The 20,795-nt window shown below is 43.2% G+C and overlaps 1 protein-coding gene across 3 annotated transcripts in view; it reads left to right on the forward strand.

Moving 5' to 3' along the window:
* The window catches only part of AMOTL1 (angiomotin like 1), a 106,862-nt gene that overhangs the window by 16,340 nt on the left and 69,727 nt on the right, over positions 1-20,795 (forward strand). Inside the window, exons 2-3 of one of the 3 annotated variants that reach the window (XM_034408755.3) lie at positions 11,361-11,519; positions 19,925-19,975. In XM_034408755.3, coding sequence (XP_034264646.2) covers positions 11,399-11,519; positions 19,925-19,975 — 172 coding nt within the window. In that variant the 5' untranslated portion in view covers positions 11,361-11,398. Of the gene's footprint in view, positions 1-11,360; positions 11,520-19,164; positions 19,676-19,924; positions 19,976-20,795 lie in introns of those variants that run through there. The other 2 variants (XM_087894616.1, XM_034408767.3) reach the window with 2 other exon arrangements.

A 20,795-nucleotide genomic window follows, 5' to 3' on the forward strand; every position in this document is an offset into this window, starting at 1 on the left:
TATTCGGGAGAACCCGTTGTTGGAAGAAATGTTAGTTTGTTTTTTTCCACTTTACAGGGCTAATCCTGTAAGGAAGGCAGGACGGGAACATTCTGGTGGTGTTTCTAGCCTAATCTTTATTGCCCTGCTTACAGAAACTGCCTCTCTGGTTAACCCTTATTACATTGTAACAGCTAAGGTGAAGCGCCCACCCATGAGTGATGTTGAGTTAGCCATGTCCACATAGTCACATGACCACCGAACCACACCTACCCAGCTGGTCATTAGGGCAGAGAACCGGTTGTTAAATTATTTGAATCCCACCACTGATTACATCCACCCATTTGTAATTCTCCAAAGTGCCTTCTTGGGAACAATACAGTCCCTGACCTTACTGCAAAGAGGTGCTTACTTTGATTGGCAAAGGTGGAAAGATCAGAGAAGCTGGTCTACTCCATCTCGTGTGGAACCCGTAAATAATGGAGCCTTGGTAGTACAGTGGTTTAATGCACCCTGTTATTAACACAGCTGCCTGCAATTACTGCAGGTTCGAATCTTACCAGGCTCAAGGTTGACTCAGCCTTCCATCCTTTCTAAGGTAGGTTAAATGAGGACCCAGTTTGTGGGGGCAATAAGCTGACTTTGTATAAATATACAAAAGTATGAAGGCTATTGCTTAATGCATTGTAAGCCGCCCTGAGTCTCCAGAGAAGGGCGGCATATAAATCAAATTAAAAAAAAAAAAATACTCGCTGGTCCTTGACTGTTCATTCTGGTTCTACTGGTTTGGGCTTGCATAGAAGCTCCATTCTTAGCAAGCGCTTGACCTAAGATGACACAATTATCTGCCTTATTTAAGAAATCTCTTTGTCGATCAGGAATTAAGACTGTAAGGCGTGCCACTTTTAAGCTTTCAAGTGCCACCCTGTCAACTGAGAGATTGGAAGGAGGCAGCAGTCTGAGCTCTGTCTCTTTTGAATCCTCGCTGAGCTCCATTTCTGCTTGCACAACTGCAATTTCTTTGTTTGTATTGACACCAAAGAGTTGTTGCAAAGGCAAAAGGAGATTGTTGCACCACCGTTTTCCTGGACACGCAGATGGACGGTTAGGAAATCTTCCTCCAAGAATGTTTCAAATGCAAGAGCTCACATTTATACAAGACATTTGTGATATAGAGGATAATGGCAAAGATTTTCCCCAGATATTGAAAGACTCGGACAAGCTGGGAAAGGGGCAAAGAAGCAGGAAAACTTGCCATGCGTTGGCATTCTTGATGAAGACGTAGAAGGATAGATACTGGATATGTAAACTCACTTGTTCTTCAAGGTCCTGATACTTGCTACAAGACTGGTTGCTTAGATGACGCTTTGCACAGATATTTGCAAATAAAATAATGATTACCAGCAGGTAAGTCTGCAATACTCATAGCTGGATAAATCCAATCCTTTTTTTTTTTTGCAACTTGAGGAATCCCTGTCTAAGTGCAAGCAGAATTCCAAGTGTGGTTGTTGTTGTTGTTGTTGTTGTTGTTGTTGTTGTTGTTGTTATTATTATTTATTGGTTAATCTTGGTTTAATCTAATAATCTATTATTATTATTGGTTATTATCTATTAGTGAGATTCACAGCCTTTGAGGCTGGTTAATAGCTCAGCAGCTCAAGTCCTAACCAAGGACCTAGGAACTGTTAAGGTATCGTCGGAGGATGTAAGTTGTTCCGAGTAAGGTGGTTTTTTGTAGAGTCAAAATAATAATAATAATAATAATAATAATAATAATAATAATAATAATAACAACAACAACAATAATAATAAACGAGGCATTTTCCAGGGCGATTCCCTTTCACCCCTACTTTTTATACTCTCAATGCTACCACTGACAATCATTTTGAAGAAGATGAACTGTGGATATGAACTTGCAAAGAAAGGACTGAAAATCTCGCACTTGATGTACATGGATGATTTAAAGCTGTTTGGTAAAACAAAAGCTGAACTGAATTTATTAATTGAAAACACAAAAGAATTCAGCCAAGACATTGGTATGCAGTTTGGAATTGACAAATGTGCAACAATAGCAACCAAAGCAGGCAAGATCATAAAAGAGGATGAAATAGAACTAGAGAATGAAGAAATGATAAAGGCAGTAAAATCAGAAGAAGGCTACAAGTACTTGGGGATTTTAGAAGCCTCTGACTTAATGCATAATAAAGTCAAGGAATTAACTTCAGCCAAGTACATTCGGCGAATTCGTAAGATATTAATGTCCAAATTGAGTGGAGGAAACACCATAAAAGCCATAAATACCTGGGCTATACCTGTGATTAGATACTCTGCAGGAATAATTGACTGGACCCAGATGGAGTTAGACAATTTGGACAGAAAAACAAGGAAGCTTATGACATTGAATCATGCCTTGCACCCTAAAAGTGATGTTGACCGATTATATTTACCAAGAGCAGAGGGTGGTCGAGGACTCCTACCAGTAAAGCAGACTGTGGAAGAAGAAAAACGCAGCTTGAATGATTACATCCAGAAAATTGAAGAACCAATGATTAAGGAAGTAAATAAAGGAGGCCTTTTAAAGACAACTAAAACAAAAGCAGAATATAAGAAGTAATTGAGCAGCGAGCTGAAAATTGGAAACACAAAGCTCTGCATGGCCAATACTTGAAAAGTATTGAAGGCAAAGCTGACCAGAAACTAACTTGGAACTGGTTAAGATCAGGAGTACTGAAAAAAGAAACTGGAAGCTTTATTTTGGCAGCTCAAGAACAAGCCCTAGCCACAAACTGTATGAAGGCAAAAATTCAATATGTTACCACCAACAGCAAATGCCGCCTCTGCAATGAGAAAGAAGAGACAGTCGACTACCTGATCAGTGGGTGCAGCAAAATTTCACAAACTGACTACCTACAACGCCATGACCGTATTGCTAAAATCATTCATTGGAAATTGTGCCAGAAGTTTGGATTTGAGTACAGCAAAAACCACTGGGAACATCAGGTTGAGAAAGTTTTAGAGAATGAGAAACTCAAGATCTTGTGGGACTTTAGGATTCAGACTGACAGGCACTTGGTCCACAACACACCTGACATAACAATAGTTGAAAAGAAAAAAGTATGGTTCATTGACATTGCAATACCTGGTGATGCACGAATTGAAGATAAGCAGCAAGAAAAAATCACAAAGTACCGGGACTTACAAATTGAAGTTGAGCAACTGTGGAAAAAGAAATCATGTGTTGTCCCGATTGTAATTGGAGCCCTCGGAGCAATACCCAAAGGGCTACCCCGCTATTTAGAAATTCTAAATTTGCCGGACTTGAACATTTTGACACTACAAAAAACCACCTTACTCGGAACAGCTTACATCCTCCGACAATACCTTAACAGTTCCTAGGTCCTTGGTTAGGACTCGAGCTGCTGAGCTATTAACCAGCCTCAAAGGCTGTGAATCTCACTAAAGATTAACCAATAAATAATAATAATAATAATATTGAAAAGGAAAAAAAATATTGTTTGTTTAAAAAAAACAACATCCATGAAAGCAAGTAAGTGAGATTTTCGTTTCAGATATCAGTTCATCCTAAGGAATAGGTAACAAACTTAGCTAGAAATATTGCACGAGATTAGCTTTTATTTTGACAGGGTGTGCGTTTAAGCTGAAATTGTTGCCTCTAATGACTACTGTCTCTGCATAGTCTCAGTCCTTATGCAAATCGGCCCCTCTACATATTATCATCTCATGTTTAGAATAATAGCAGTTCTACCATCCAGGGAACTCCTCAGAACTTCATAGTGTTTGTACAGGTGGTCCTTGACTTACAACCACAACTCATCTTCTTCTTCTTTCAACCACCACATAATCCCTTGTTGGGTGGAGTCTAAGCAACTGAATGGAGCTGAGTCAATGGTGGGTTCCTCCTGGTTCGGCCTGGTTCTCCCGAGCTGGTAGCAGTGATGATATGGCGTCACCGAATCGGTTCTGCCCCCCCACGCCACCCATTCCCCCGCGTTATTCTTACCTTTTATTTGGCCCCACCCCCAATCTATTGCTGCCTCCTGAGACCCAGCTGATGGCTAGAAGGGAAAAAACTGTTTAAACTCTTGCCGCGGGGCTTCAAAGGGCTGCCCTACAGCTGATCAGTGTTAAAAGAAAACAAATGAGTAGACCTATGCCTGCAAAAATAAATGGGTAGACCAGTGCCTGCAAAAATACATGAGTAGATCAGTGCCTGCAAAAATACATGAGTAGATCAGTGCCTGCAAAAATAAATGGGTAGATCAGTGCCTGCAAAAATAAATGGGTAGATTGGTACAGCTCTGCAAGCAGTTAAAAGCCTGGTAGACCAGTACCTCTGCTAAATCCTAAAGAATTGTCACATGACCATCAAGCCACGCCCACAAAATAAGCCATGCCCATAGAACCGGTAGTAAAAAAAATTAGAACCCACCCCTGAGCTGAGTGTTTACTGGCCGGATGCCCTTCCTGTCGCCAATGCGGAGTTTTGTTCAGCAGATACAGTCTCATTGTGCCCAATCCTCTACCTAGGATTGAACGCACAGCCTCCTGATTGTGAGGCGAGAGCTCCACCTCTAGGCCACCGCACCACTCGACTTACGATCACAACTAAGCCCCAAATTTATGTTGCTAAGTGAGACATTTGTTAAGTGAGCTTTTGCCCCATTTTTATGACCTTTCTTGCCACAATTGTTAACTGAATCACTGCAATTGTTCGGTTAGTAACACGGTTGTTAAGCGAATCTGGTTTCCCCCTTGAGTTTGCTCGTCGGAAGGTCGCAAAAGGGGATCACATGACCTTAGGACACTGCAACCATCATAAATATGAGTCAGTTGCCAAGCATCTGAATTTTTATCATTTGTTTACCAAGCATCTGAAATTTTATCATGCGACCTTGGGGTTCGCAGTTGTAAGTGTGAAAAACTGTCATAAATCCTTTTTTTTAGTGCTGTCGTAACTTTGAATGGTCAGTAAATGAACTGTTGGAAGTCGAGGATTATCTCTACTGTACCGTATCTCTTTCCTAGATGATGTCTTTTGAAAACTCTGCATGCTTTTCTCCTTTATCAATAAATGCTTTGCATGAGATGCAAATTGCAAAATAATTTTTTACATTTTTTTTCCTTCCAATAAAACTCGACCAACTCTTAGGAGATTGGCCTGTTTCCCATACAGGGAGAGAGGAAAGTTTGATTTTAATGGTCTCCCACACACCTCAGTGCTACAAGGGCCAGGAGATGGTGCTATAGAACCTATGTGCCTTTTATCATCTTTCTCCTTTTATGTGTCAATAAATTCAGTCTCTTTTTACTTGTCTATGCCGGCTTGGAGAGCCCCATCACATGCCAGGATTAGCAGGGAGGAGGTCTGATAAAGGTTACTGGTGATGCCAAGCTGCATACCAAGGCTCTGTATTTCTGGTTTGTGCAGTTGAATAGTTGCTTCTGAGCAGTGGTGAAATCCACTTACCTTCGCTACCGGTTCGGGAAAGGGAGCACGCAGGAGAGCGCGCGTGCATAGCATGTGCATGCGTAGCACATGCATCGGGTGAAATCCAGCAGGTTCTGACAGGTTCTGCAGAACTGGTAGCGGAAATTTTGAGCAGTTCAGAGAACCGGTAGCAGAAATTTTGAGCAGTTCAGAGACCCGGCATATACCACCTCTGGCTCGCCCCAGAGTGGGGAGAGAATGGGGATTTTGCAGTATCCTTCCCCTGGAGTGGGGTGCGAATGGAGATTTTGCAGTATCCTTCCCCTGCCATGCTCACCAAACCACGCCCACCAAGCCGCCCACAGAACTGGTAGTAAAAAAAATTAGATTTCACCACTGGCATGCGTGCTTCTTCTGCGCATGTACAGAGGGTCAAAAACAGGATGTAATTACATCTTGGTGTGTGGGCAGAGCCTCCTGATGCTGGCACTACCGGTTCATGCGAACCGGATAGATCCGGACGGATTTCACCATTGCTTCTGAGTCTTCTTAACATAATAGGCATCATTTCATTGGGATTGCTTGTCAGAAATTGCTTTTTTGAATTCTTCTAAACATCTAGTGCAGGAGTGTCAAACTCAAGGCTTGGTGGCCGGATCTGGCCCATGGGGTACTTAGATCTGGCCCTTGGGGCGGTCCTGGAAATAGCAAAGGACTGGCTCATGGTACTTCCGGCAGAGAAAACGGGCTCCCGAGCTCCCTTTTCACTGGCAGAGGGTAGCAGGAGGCTGTGGCAGCCAAAAACGGAACTCGGGAGCCCATTTTCGCTGACAGAGTGTTCGGGCCCACACACGCACCCCCGACAGGAGTGACATCAATCTGGCCATGCCCCCCCTGGCCATGCCCTCTGCCCCTCCACCAAGGTCAAACACAACGCTGATGCGGCTCTCAATGAAATCGAGTTTGACACCCCTGATCTATTTGCTTTGCTTTCTAAGCATCTAGCTGTTGGCTTCAGTCGGCTTCTTTTTTTTTCTTCTTTGATTTTTCCACACCCTCCCCCTCAAGCTTTGAGGTCTTCCTCAATTACTCTTCTATGTGTCCAGAATGTTTAGGTATTTGCTTCATTGACCAGCAGCAGGATGAATGGACTGAAATTACACTGCGGATGCGTGAAACGTTGCAAGATCTGAAAGAACAAGTCAGGGACAGATCATTATAGTGAAAAATCTACCTATGTGGTTGCTAAGACACCTTGATGACAATAACTAGTCAATGTCAATGTTAGAAAAGTTTTTAGTTTAGGTTTGTAGAGGTCAATAAGATCTTGGAATGTCCCAGCAGCTACAATTAAGCCAGATTTCTTTTATCAAGAAAAACTTTATTTATTTAAAATCAATAAACTATTTACATTTTAAATCACAGAACATTATATCTTGGTCTTTATTTATTTTTGAGGTAAATATGCCTAGAGCATAATCCCTTCTTCTCTCTTTTCTCCTGTGTGTCTCCTCTGTGTCTACCAAAGTGTCTGTGGCTAAAAGGGGTCATATTTATAGAGTGGCTAAGCTACTCCCCCTTCAGTCCCTTAGACAAAATGGAGGGAAAGTATAAACAAAAAAACCATCCTTCCAGTATAGACAGTGTGGTTCAGTGGCACTGTTTTAGATAATTATCTGACAGTCAAGGTGCGTTGTTATTGTCTGGTCTGACAGATCTCTTCCTCCTCTTCCCCCCCATGCTATGTGGCCGCTGAGAAAAGGAAAGATGGCTAGTTGACAATCAATCAATCAATCAATCAATCAATCAATCAAACAAACAAACAAGCAAATCACTTCTAATGGGAAACATGGTTTTATTTCATTTAATATTGAGTTGTAGCCCAAGGTATTCTCAACAACTTTCCCCCACACTATGGGAGGTTATCCACAGTTATTTGTATTGTGTACCACAGTGAATTTAATATAATCAAAAAGCGAAATACATATGTGTTCTTTTGTCCTCGTATGGTAGCCCAGAGACTACCATATGAGGACAAATCATGCATTGGAGGTGGGAGATACCGTACTTTTCGGAGTATAAGACGCACTTCCCCCCCTAAAAGTGGGTGAAAATTGTGGTGCATCTTCTACACCAAATGTTGCCAAAGCCCCACCCACCTGCCGGCCTCCACCCTTCGGCTGTTTTTGGCCTCTGCGTGTCACATTTTCGGCCGGTTAAAGGCATGGTGATCAGCGCCAGCGAATGGGCCCCACTGAGTGGGCCGCGCTGGTGGCAAACGGACCACGGCGAAGGAGCTGCACTGAATGGGCCGCAGCAGCTGCGAATGGGCCGCGGCAAACAGGCAGTGGAAAATGATGGTGGAAAATGAGCTGCGGAAGCGTTGAATGGGCCACAGAGACAGTGAACGGGCTGTGGCAAATGGCAAACTTTTTTCTTGTTTTCCTCCCCCAAAAAGGTAGGTGTGTCTTATACTCCGGTGCCTCTTATAGTCCAAAAAATACAGTACTTCTAATATAATCTACCAGATCCCCTGTGGGTCAGATTGCTCCTGTGACTATGTAGGACAGACAGGGAGGAAGCTAACCATCAAATTGCAAGAATACAAGCGAGCAGTCTGACGAGGAGACCCGAACCCATTGGTAGTCTCACATTGCAATGAGCAAGGACATACGTTCAATTTTGCAGCTACTAAGATTGTTGGCCGAGCAGGTACAAAGAAAGCCAGGGAAATGATTGAAGCCTGGGAAACAGGCCACTTGTCAATCAACAGGAATTTACTTGTTGACTGATTTACCACCAGCTTATCTGGTACTTGGGAGCTGAAGACTTGGCAGCACAAGGAAACAATAACCAACAACTTACTAGCCAGCCACCAATACCCCAATCAACCAATAAAAAGCCACACCCAACCAGGCACCACATATATACTACAATAGCCCAAAGCACACATTCTGGGGTGCTTTGGTTCTGGCTCCAGCATATGTCCGGAAGCTCAAAAGACTGAGTCCCAGTGACTGACCCAGACTGGATCCTGCAATATTGTATTTTTGGAACTCCCTTTATCTTAACAAAGGAAGTCTTTGCCAAATTCAGTTTCTACATCTAATGTAGCTGGATTGCAAAATCTTGAGCATTATCATACTAGCATGTGAGATAAGTGTAAATATTTAGATAGAAAATTTTTAGCAATGCACTTTTTAAATATTGGAATATAAATTCATATTTTACCTTCATTTAACTGTCCATCCCCCAGGTTGTTTCCCATACCTGCTTTCAAAACTCAAATACCATTTTAACTTCATAAAGTTAAAGTTATGCTTTAAACAATTCAGATAATATTTCATCCATTCCTGCAGGTTTGTTAGCAATATTGTCTAGGCGGGCCCATTTAATTTCATCTTACTGAATCTCTTTGAATTTAGTTCTGCGATCAAATCGACATCTATAAAATTGATAGAACTGAGATCTTTTATGCATTCATAAAATTAATTTAGATATTTTTATACAGTTCTTCCATGTACATGTGCCATCTCTTCTTCACATCATCCTTGGTCTTAGTTGTTTTTTCTCCTTGATTTTGCCCATCTTTGCCTAAAACGTTCCCTTGATTTTCTTAAATAAATCTCTTGTCCTTCCAGTTCAATTCCTATCCTCAATTTCTTCACATTGCTTATTTAGATATCATTTAGTTGGGCAACATGCTCTCTTGCCTATTGCTTACCATGTTAGTATATACCCGAGATGGCGAACCTATGGCACGCGTGCCACAGGTGGCACACAGCGCCCTCTCTGTGGGCACGCAAGCTGTCACCCCAGCTCAGCTCTACCGCGCATACACGTGTGCCTCCCGGTAGCTAGCTGGTCGTCAGATCTCTGCCGTGCATGCGGGGGCTGGGGCGCTTAGGGTGGGATGCGGGTGGGGTGCGTGCATGGATGCATGGGGACCTGCGTGTGTATGCACAGGTTGCAGGTTGTATGCAGGGTGCTTTATGCGCAGGGGGCAGGATGCATGCAGGGGCCCACACGCTCATTGCATTTTGGGGGTTCGGGCACACGCGCATTTTGGACACTCGGTCCAGAAAAGGTTAGCCATCATTAGTATAGACATTTTGTGCTTTTTGCCTTTTAGAATGTATTTCAGGGATGAAATCCAGCAGGTTCTAACAGGTTCTGGAGAACCAGTAGTGGAAATTTTGAGTAGTTCGGAGAACCGGCAAATACCACCTCTCACTAGCCCCAGAGTGGGGAGGGAATGGAGATTTTGCAGTATCCTTCCCCTGGAGTGGGATGGGAATGGAGATTTTGCAATATCCTTTCCCCAGGAGGGGTGGGAATGGAGATTTCGCAGTATCCTTCCCCTGGAGTGGGGTGGGAATGGAGATTTTGCAGTATCCTTCCCCTGCCACGCCCACCAAGCCATGCCCACAGAACCGGTAGGGAAAAATTTTGGATTTCACACCTGATGTATTTGTTTGCTTCACCTTTAATGATATCATACATTTTGCTCCAGAAGTCTCCAGGCAGTTTATGGATCAAATCCAATCCATTAAACCTATTCCTCAGTATTTAATCATATGGCACATTGCCGAGGCTGTACCTTGTTGGTTTGATGATTGCATTTGTTTCCTTTAGTTACAGTTGTAATTTTGCAAAGCGTTTATGATTATGATAGGAGCGGTGTCTGCACCAGGTCTTGTTTTGGCTCATGAAATAAAACTTCCCCACCTTTGCTTGAAGATATATAGTCAATTTGGTTTCAGTGTTGTTCATGTGGTGATATTCAATATGTATTCTTGGAACACAGTGTTTGTTTATGAGTATGTTTGGCGTAACACTATTAATCTGGCTCCTGCTTCAGTTTGTACATTGAAAACATTTTTTCCCCCATTTTACAGATGCTATTTTACTTCCAAGTTTAGTATTCTAGTCTTTTGTAGTTACTGGAACATCTTTTCTTGGGTATTATGTTAACAAGGTGTTGAAAATCATTAGAGAAATATCTGACCGCTGTTTCCTCTGCATTTATGGAAGGAGAATAAACTTGAATCACTATAATATAGAAGAGAAGAGAAGAGAAGAGAAGAGAGGAGAGGAGAGGAGAGGAGAGGAGAGGAGAGGAGAAGAGAAGAGAAGAGAAGAGAAGAGAAGAGAAGAGAAGAGAAGAGAAGAGAAGAGAAAATGGAATGGAATGGAATGGAATGGAATGGAATGGAATGGAATAGAATAGAATAGAATAGAATAGAATAGAATAGAATAGAATAGAATAGAATAGAATAGAATAGAATAGAATAGAATTCTTTATTGGCCAAGTGTGATTGGACACAGAAGGAATTTGTCTTTGGTACGTATGCTCTTAGTGTACATAAAAAGACAAGATACATTGATCAAGAATCATAAGGTACAATGCTTAATGATAGTCATAGGGTACAAATAAGCAATCAGGAAACAATATCAATATAAATTGTAAGGATACGAGCAACAAAGCTATAGTCATGCAGTCATAAGTGGGAGGAGATGGGTGATAGGAATGGTGAGAAGACTAATAGTAATAGTAACGCAGCCTTAGTGAATAGTTTGACAGGGTTGAGGGAATTATTTGTTTAGAAGAGTGATGGTGTTCGGGGAAAAAACTGTTCTTGTGTCTAATACAGGTAGTCCTTGACTTATGGCAGTAATTGAGCCCAGAATTATGCTTGTAAACTATGTTGGTTGTTAAGCAAGTCCTCACGTGACAGACCCGTTTTACAACATTTAAGCGAACACTGGGTTCATTAAGCAAGCGCCACAGTCGTTAAACAAACTCATTGTCCGAATGGGTGTCTTGTTTCATATAATGGGAGTAGCCTTTGTAGCAACTAACTGTTTCCTCACATTCTGAAATACCGATAGCGTTGGGATTCATCTTATCTTACACTGCTTTCTTTCCAAGGTGTTGCTAGCTGTTCCTGCCCTCGTGTAAAGTATTACATGTACAGCAACCAGGCCTTGACCTTACCAAGAATGATGGATTTGCATGAAAGCTGGAATTTAGACGATTTCAACTGGCTGACCCATGATGCAATTCTTCATGTTGTCAACGCTCTAAAAGGTATGTGTAGTTCAAGAATGTGATATTTCCCCTCCACCCCGGTTTTTTTCCTCCCGATTTCTTACCCTCAGCTCCAGGTAAGGCATGAAGGAGAAAACGAATTTTTTCATCTTCTGAAGAAACACTTTTTTTTTTATTAATAGTCCTGATTTTGGTGCATTCCAACTACATGGTTCTTCAGATTGACTGTATAATCAATAAAATGATTGAGTAAACAATTAAACGCCAGGTGGAGGTAGTCCTTGACTTAGGACCACAACTGAGTCCAAAATTTGTGTTGCTAAGTTGTTAATTCTTCTTTATTCTTTAGAATTCTTTATTCTTTATTGGCCAAGTGTGATTGGACACACAAGGAATTGGTCTTTGGTGCATATGCTCTCAGTGTACATAAAAAGAAAAGACACATTCTTTAAGAATCATAAGGTACAATCAGTGGTGACATTCGAATTATTTTTACTACCGTTTCTGTGGGCGTGGTGTGGCTTGGTGGGTGTGGCTTGGTGGACGTGGCAGGGGAAGGATTCTGCAAAATCCCCATTCCCACCCCACTCCAGTAGAAGAATACTGCAAAATCCCCATTCCCACCCCACTCTGGGGCCAAGCAGAGGTGGTATTAGCTGATTCTCCGAACTACTCCAAATTTCCGCTACTGGTTCTACAGAACCTGTCAGAACCTGCTGGATTTCCCCCCTGGGTACAACACTAATGATAGTCATAGGGTACAAAGAAGCAATCAAATCATACTAGGAAACAATCAATATAAATCTTAAGATTACCAGCAACAAGTTACCGTCATACAGTCATAAGTGGAAGGAGATGGGTGGTGGAACTGATGAGAAGATTAATGGTAGTGCAGACTTAGTGAATAGTTTGAGAGTGTTGAGGGGATTATTTGTTTAGCCGAGTGATGGCGTTCGGGAAAAAACTGTTCCTGTGTCTAGTTGTTCTGCTGTGCAGTGCTCTATAGTGTCGTTTTGAGGGTAGGAGTTGAAACAATATATGTCCAGGGTGCGAGGGGTCTGAAGTGAACCTTGCCCCATTTTATGACCTTTCTTGCCACAGTTGTGAGGTAAATCACTGCAATTGTTAAGTAACACGGTGGTTGAATGTATCCGGCTTCCCCATTGGCTTGCTTGTCAGACGGTAGCAAAAGGAGATCACATGACCCTGAGGCACTGCAACCGTCATAAATACAACCAGGGGGATGTTGCATGTGTCGTAAGTGTGAAAAACGGTCGTAAGTCCCTTTTTTGAATGCCATTGTAACTTCAAAGGGTCACTAAATGAAGGGTTGTATGTCAAGGACTAGCTGTACAAAGATATTTTTGAAGCAAGAATAATTTGGGTCTGAAAACAAAAGATTTGTCTGCACTGCCCAGCTGAAGAAGAGACAACCCCTCCCGCCCTCGCAAAAGTAGATTTATTATTGGAGAGATGTAAAATGTTATAAGTGGATTTACTGAACAATCTTGGGGGTAATCTTTGGAGAAACAGGTTTCTCCCAGGAACTGAGTGGGAGGACAAGAGCTAAAAGGTCTTTCTTGTTATGGGCAAGACATATTCTATGGAACAGTCCCCTGGTTGAAATCAAACTGATTTTATTCAGGAAATGTTGAAAATGAATTCCTTCCTTCCTTCCTTCCTTCCTTCCTTCCTTCCTTCCTTCCTTCCTTCCTTCCTTCCTTCCTTCCTTCCTTCCTTCCCTCCCTCCCTCCCTCCCTCCCTCCCATCCCTCCTTCCCTCCCTCCCTCCCTCCTTCCTTCCTTCCTTCCTTCCCTCCTTTTCTTCCCTCCCTCCCTCCTTCCTTCCTTCCCTCCCTCCCTCCCTCCCTCCTTCCTTCCCTCCTTCTTTTCTTCCCTCCCTCCCTCCTTCCTTTCTTCCCTCCCTCCCTCCTTACTTCCTTCCTTCCCTCCCTCCCTCCTTCCTTCCCTCCTTCTTTTCTTCCCTCCCTCCCTCCTTCCTTTCTTCCCTCCCTCCCTCCTTACTTACTTCCCTCCCTCCTTTCTTCCCTCCCTCCCTCCTTCCTTCCTTCCCTCCCTCCCTCCTTCCTTCCCTCCCTCCCTGCTTCCTTCCCTCCCTCCTTCCTTTCTTCCCTCCCTCCCTCCTTCCTTCCTTCTCTCCCTCCCTCCTTCCTTTCTTCCCTCCCTCCCTCCTTCCTTCCTTCCCTCCCTCCCTCCTTCCTTCCCTCCCTCCCTGCTTCCTTCCCTCCCTCCTTCCTTTCTTCCCTCCCTCCCTCCTTCCTTCCTTCTCTCCCTCCCTCCTTACTTCCTTTCCTCCCTCCCTCCTTCCTTTCTTCCTTCCTTCCCTCCTTCCTTTCTTCCCTCCCTCCCTCTCTCCCTCCCTCCTTACTTCCCTCCCTCCACTTCCTTCCTTCCTTCCTTCCCTCCTTCCTTCCTTCCCTCTCTCCCTCCTTACTTCCTTCCCTCCCTCCCTCCCTCCTTCCTTCCTTCCCTCCTTCTTTTCTTCCCACCCTCCCTCCTTCCTTTCTTCCCTCCCTCCCTCCTTCCTTCCTTCCTTCCTTCCCTCCCTCCCTTTCTTTCTCTTTCTCTCTCTCTCTCTTTCTCTTTCTCTTTCTCTTTCTCTTTCACACCAATTATTAAAATACAAACTAACCTAAAGAAAAAAGGGAAAGGTAATAACAAAAATAAAGTGATGAAAAAATGCATATATCGAACAAACATAACAAAAATGACCCTCGACTTTCTTTCAGCACAGAGGTATTAACAACACAACAACTTTCCCCAAAGTTTAAATAAATAATCCTCCTCTATAAAGTATCTTAAAAGACTAACAGTCACCATACCAAAAAAACCCAAGTCATAAAATGTTCTTCTCTTAATTTCATCTAGCAAATCAAGTGTAAACAACCTTATATTTAAAAAGCTACAATATTTCTCTGTTCAACACCCTAAATCTTACGATGCAATTTCTCTCTCTCTTCCTTTACCAACACGGGAGGTTCTTGCCTGAAAGGATTTCTCAGCTTACAGTTCTACTCGGGACTTGGGTTTCTTTTATCTGATTTGTTTTGGTAGCAGTTCTTCTTCCTGTCCTTCAGAATCATTCCTTCTGCCCAAGGTCCTGGAAGCAGATATTTTTATGGCAGCTCCTGCCAAATGGAATAACACCTCCCCCCCACCCCAGGAAATGTGGCTATTTCTCATCTTTATTTAAAAGGTCAAAGGTAAAGGTTTCCCCTATCCAGTTGTGTCGGATTCTAAGGTCGATGCTCATCTCTGTTTCTTGGCCGAGGGAGCCAGCATTGTCTGAAGATGCTTACACAATGATATGCACAGTATGGCTATATGCAGGGGTGGGATTCAGCCGGTTCGGACTGGTTTAGGCGAACCAGATGCTAACTTTACATCTGGTTCGCCGAACCGGTAGTTGCAAGGACTGGCTGACCCCGCCCACCCTACCCCTCCCTTCCAGGAATCTCCACGCAGCCCGTTTTGGATGCTAGGTAAGTGCAGGGGCCGTGCGGAGGCTCTGGGAGGGGGAAAAACAGGCCTCCCAAAAGTTCCGGAAGTCTGGAAAAGTGCCTGTGTCCGGCCTCTGGAGGGCCTCCAGAGCCCGGGGGAGGCCGTTTTCGCCCTCCCGGAGGCTCGAGGATAGCCTCTGGAGCTAGGGGGGCCAAAATGCCCCCCCGCCATGGTGCAGGAGGCTGAGTAGGCCACACCCCCATGGCCATGCCCACCCAGCAACCAGGCAGAGAACCGGTTGCTAAAATTTTTCAATCCCACCCCTGGCTATATGCTGAGGCACACAGAATGCTGTTAGCTTAATACCGAAGTGATACCTATTTATCTACTCACTTTTTCATGCTTTCGAACTGCTAGGTGAGCCAAAGCTGGGGCAAGTAACAGGAGATCACCCCATTGTGCAGAATTTGGGTTTTGAACCTGGGCTGTCAGCTTCCCAGCTGACAAACTCAGCTGTTGCACTCCCCCATTCTTATTTAAATGGGCCCTTAAAACCTGGCCCTTAAAACATCCAACCCTGAGTTAAGATATGGTGCTGGTGGTACAGAGGAATGTGTTATGCTAAAAGAATTTTTTTTTTTTGTTTGCTTATTAGACTTATTTTAGCTCTACTCCAGAAATCTCTGGGCAATGGCAACATCCACTATACAATTAAATACAATTAAAAACAACTGCAAAGCAGCAAAAGATGACAGCCTGGATAAAAACAGGGACAGCAGTCAAAAAGTATGACAGAAGCTACACTAGCACTCTTAGCCCTGTTTTGTATAGTCCCAAGTGTTTTTAAGAATGTATGCTGCCCTGAATTGCTACAGGGTCAAGCAGCCGTAAAAATTGGAAAACTAAATTACCACAATAACAAAAATACAATAATAAAAAATAAAATTAAATAATAAAAATAATAAAAACAATGGGTATTATTGAAAAGACCAAGAACACCAAACAGAATTTGGGACTGGATTTTTACCTTATATCAGGAGTCTCTAAACATGGCAACTTTAAGACTTGTGGACTTCAACTCCCAGAATTCCCCAGACATATCCCCTGCTAGTGCTGGTTGGCTGGTTGGTTTTAAAAGCTACATTTTGACAATTCAGAATCAGAATAGAGTTGGAAGGGACCTTTGAGGTTTTTTAGTCCAGCCCCCTGCTCAAGCGGGAGATCCTATTCTTCTAGAACACAATAGGATGAGGGGATTGTTTGATCTCAGGAGGTGAACTATTCCATTAAAAAGGCTTTTGAAAAAGTTCTGTAGAAGTTGTGTAGAAGAAGGGATACGGTGGCTTGGTGGCTAAGACACTGAGCTTGTCGATCGAAAGGTCGGCAGTTCAGCGGTTCGAATCCCTAGTGCCGCATAACGGGGTGAGCTCCCGTGACTTGTCCCAGCTTCTGCCAACCTAGCAGTTCGAAAGCACATAAAAAATGCAAGGAGAAAAATAGGGACCACCTTTGGTGGGAAGGTGACAGCGTTCTGTGCACCTTTGATGTTTAGTCATGCCGGCTACATGACCACGGAGATGTCTTCGGACAGCGCTGGCTCTTCGGCTTTGAAATGGAGATGAGCACCACCCCCTAGAGTCAGGAATGACTAGCCCAGTGGTGGGTTTCAAAATTTTTTACTACCGGTTCTGTGGGTGTGGCTTTGTGGGCGTGGCATGTCTTTGTGGGTGTGGCTTTGTGGGCGTGGCAGGGGAAAGATACTGTAAAATCTCCATTCCCACCCCACTCCAGGGAAAGGTTACTGCAAAATCCCCATTCCCTCCCGATCAGCTGGGACTTGGGAGGCAGAGAATAGATGGTGGCAGGGCCAGTCAGAATTTTTACTACCGGTTCTCCGAACTACTCAAAATTTCTACTACCAGTTCTACAGAACTGGTCAGAACCTGCTGTAACCCACCTCTGGACTAGCCCATATGTGCAAGGGGAACCTTTACCTTTACCTTTAGAAGAACTGAAGAAGCTTCTTAGATGAGAAGTGAAATGTCTTCAATGCAAAAACAAGAAAGTTCAGGTTCCTTTTGAAAAAATACCTTTGGGACAACAATGACCTGGGTGACTGAGAATTTCCATAGACTCTATGGTTGATTTTTCTCTGTCAGCCTCCAAGGTAGGCCAGATCAGGAAATAGACTTCTTAAAAAATACTAGAACTACCCTTTATTTATAGAGGCTGTATTAACAGAATCTTGAAAACCTGACTTGTGTTTTCTCTTCCCTCTTTCTTATACCTCAGGGAGCTAAGAAAGAACTAGAAAGATTGAGTTTCTTTCTAATGTTTTCTTTATTCCTGGACTTAATGTTTGTGTAATTGTTCCAGCATAGCTTCTCCAAGGTCATCTCTGGAGCACTCACATTCCATCCTTTTACTATTTCCCCAGTGTGGACCAGGTTTGCAATAGAGGTCCTGTGTAATGCCAACCAATATTAAGTGAAAATAGCCAGGATGTCTGCCAGTAAAGCTTTCTGCTCTGAAGGTGGGATGCAACAAGAAGAAAGGAAAGGATGTGACTCAGTGGTGAAATCCACTTTTTTTACTACCGGTTCTGTGGGCGTAGCTTGGTGGGCGTGGTGTGGGGAAGATACTGCAAAATCTCCATTCCCTCCCCACTCCAGGGGAAGGACACTGCAAAATCTCCATTCCCTCCTCACTCCAAGGGAAGGATACTGCAAAATCCCCATTCCCTCCCCACTCCTGGGAGAAGGATACTGCAAAATCTCCATTCCCACCCCATTCTGGGGCCAGCCAGAGGTGGCATTTGCCGGTTCTCCGAACTACCCAAAATTTCCGCTACCGGTTCTCCAGAACCTGTCAGAACCTGCTGGATTTCAGCCCTGATGTGACTCAGAGGTGGCTCAGTTTTGAAAGAAAGAATGAAATCAACATTATTTTAGAGGCTATATTGGTGTTAAGAACTTCAGAGTCCAAATGGTGTAATAATTAGGGTTCCAGAGCACACTAGACTATAAAACCCAGTGGGTGCCCCTATTTTTAAACCCCAGTCTTTATCACAATCCTCTTAAAAAGATAAAATGGAGGAAACCTGTTCTGTCAACCATATGTTGAAGGATTGAAGGAACTAGGTATGTCTAATCTAAGGAAGAAAAGGCTGTCACAGAAAAGAGAGGGTCGATCTATTCTCCAAAGCACCTGAGGCTAAGATAAAAAAATAATAGGTGGGAAGATCATTAAAGAGAGATCCAACCTAAAACTAAGGAAAAAAATTCCTGGCTGTGAAAACATTAAGCATGGAATGGTTTATTTCCAGAAATTTTGGGTGCCCCATCTCTGGAAGTTTTCAAGAAGAGACTGGGCAGCCATTTGTCAGAAATGGCATAGAGCTGTGATGGCAAACCTATGGCATGCATGCCGGAAGTGGCGTGCAGAGCCATCTCTCCGGCATATACACCAGCCATCGCCCATTGCTCTTCCGGGTTCTGGCGCACACATGCGCGCCAGCCAGCTGGTCTTTGTGTGCGCAGGAGTGCCAGAAACTGGAAAACCAGGTGACCGGTGCACATGTGCACACTGGAAACTGGAAGCTCAGCTTCCCGGTGCGTGCATGCACACTAGGGAACCGCTCTTCCGGTTTCCAGTGCTCCCACACATGCGCACCGGGGAGCTGCTCCTCCGGTTTCCAGTGCTTCCCGCACAAACCCGCACACTCCCGTTTCGGCACGGTGCCAAAAAGGTTCGCCAACACTGGCATAGAGTCTCCTGCATGAAGAGGGGCTGAACTAGATGACCTCCAAGTTCCCTTCCAATCCTATTATTCTGTGTTCTTCTCCCATAATGTACAATGGTTTAAGCTCCCAGAAAAAAAGATGACACATGGCAAATAATAAAATAAAGAAATGAAATGAAATGAAATAAAATAAAATAACCACTTGAGGTGCAGGGAGAAAAGTAAATGTGATTTCTTTCCCAGCAGCCTGTATCATAATGGGAACTTGTCAAGATTTCAAAGTGCAGCTTGGCAACAGCTGGAGGACACAAATTTCACATTCCCTTCTTATTGGATTCAAAACGTCTTTGCTTCACTCACCTCAATAGCAAAGGTCTCCAAACCTAGTTTCTCTCCAGATGTGTTGGACCGCAGCTCCCATGATTTCCAGCCAACAGAATGAACATGATGAGAATTAGAGCAACACATTTGGGATAGCATCAGTTTCACCCCAGCTGCTCTGGGAGAAGATATGCACGCAGCATGTGTGAATCTCTGCTTTCTCTTTCAGAACATCCTGCCTTAAATGTATGGTGTATATATAGATATTGGATTCAGTACAAATCAGGTCATTTAGGACAGGTAGATAGACCATCATGCTTCTAAATGTAAGGTTAAAAAAAAAAAGAAGGATTGAGATGTTAATGCCTCTTTCGTTCATCGAATATGCCATCTTCGGTTGCCTAGCAACTGATACAAGGCCAGTTGGATTGCAAGAGAGAACGCTGTTGATAGGCAAGAGTTGCTGTGTCAATTCAGGTGGGTTCAGGACCGAAATGTTCCATCCAGCTGTGGAATCCAAAGCCAGGGATGCTTCTTCTGAGGTCAGGTTGAGGCTTCGGTGAAGAAAGAAGATGGGAGCAGGGAAACCCTGCCAAAATAAGGAGGTGAGGAATTGTCAATCCTGCTGTTCGGGTGAACCTCATCGCTCCATCCGGCATAAAGTTTGTTGGGTGAGGATCTCCAGTGTGTGTGTGTGTGTGTGTGTGTGTGTGTTTTCCTGCACCAAAGCAATGGTTTTTTTTTTCCTAGCTGAAGTTTGTTTCCATTTAATGTAATTATTACAGTAATAATTAATTAGGCGATATGGAATTTTTGGGACAGCATGACGACGGCGCCAGCAAAGCAGCAGAAGAGCGTGTTCTAAACAGATGCCATTCTGATTCAACTACAACACTGTTATTCTGCTTTTATCTCCCCAGACACTGAAGCTCCCCAAGTTATTCCAACAGTTTTTGGGGTCCATCACTTGGGTAAGTAAATGCATGGTGTATTGTCCTTTTGATCTTTGTAATTCTCTACGTTTTTGGTTGTGTTTAGATAGTGCATGGCTAAATTATTGAAAACAGATGACACCTCCAGGTATGTTCTGAAGTTTACATGCCTTGGTTTATTATATTTTATTTTAAATGGATTACTTATATTATAAAGGGGTTCGGGCATATTGGTTCTCTGTTCATATTTTTGTTGTTGTTGTTGTTGGTCATTATCCTGAAATCTTAGCTCAAGAATCCATTTTGTTCCTGAGGGGGAAAAAAAAAAAAGCAGCAAAGACAGAATCTCAGAAAAAAAGCTAGACATAAAAATAACATGCTCTTCTAGAAATACCTGGGCATTTTTTTTTCTTTTGATTTATACGTCAGGAAATTGCTCCAATGCCTATTTGATACTCAAGTCATTTCCTTTCCAATTTGACCTTGATCCAATTTTTCTATGAAGTGGCTAATTTAGAGCTTTGGAATTCAGTCCTAAAACATTCTATCCTCCAAGATAGAACGATTAATTAAAATAATATTCAGGCATGCCTCGTAATATCTTTTCTTTGGTACAAATTGCTGTCGCTAGTGTGGTTTTAGTCATTTTAATATCTATAAACTAAGCAACGAAACGTCTTCGTGAAGTTCCTTCCCTCCATGTAGATTAAGCTATTAATTCCTATGCTTTGTCCTGAGACTCTCAAAGCCAATCTCTCTGAATCCCACATTTGTCATGGCATATGTCCCCTTTGACTAAATTTCTAGCTCGTCTGTAGTTTTTAAGACCTGACCCAGTTTATTAGGTTTCCAAGATGGT

The sequence above is a fragment of the Pantherophis guttatus genome, chromosome 5 (assembly GCF_059756535.1).
Source record: "Pantherophis guttatus breed Tessera chromosome 5, ASM5975653v1, whole genome shotgun sequence".
Classification (NCBI taxonomy): domain Eukaryota; kingdom Metazoa; phylum Chordata; class Lepidosauria; order Squamata; family Colubridae; genus Pantherophis; species Pantherophis guttatus.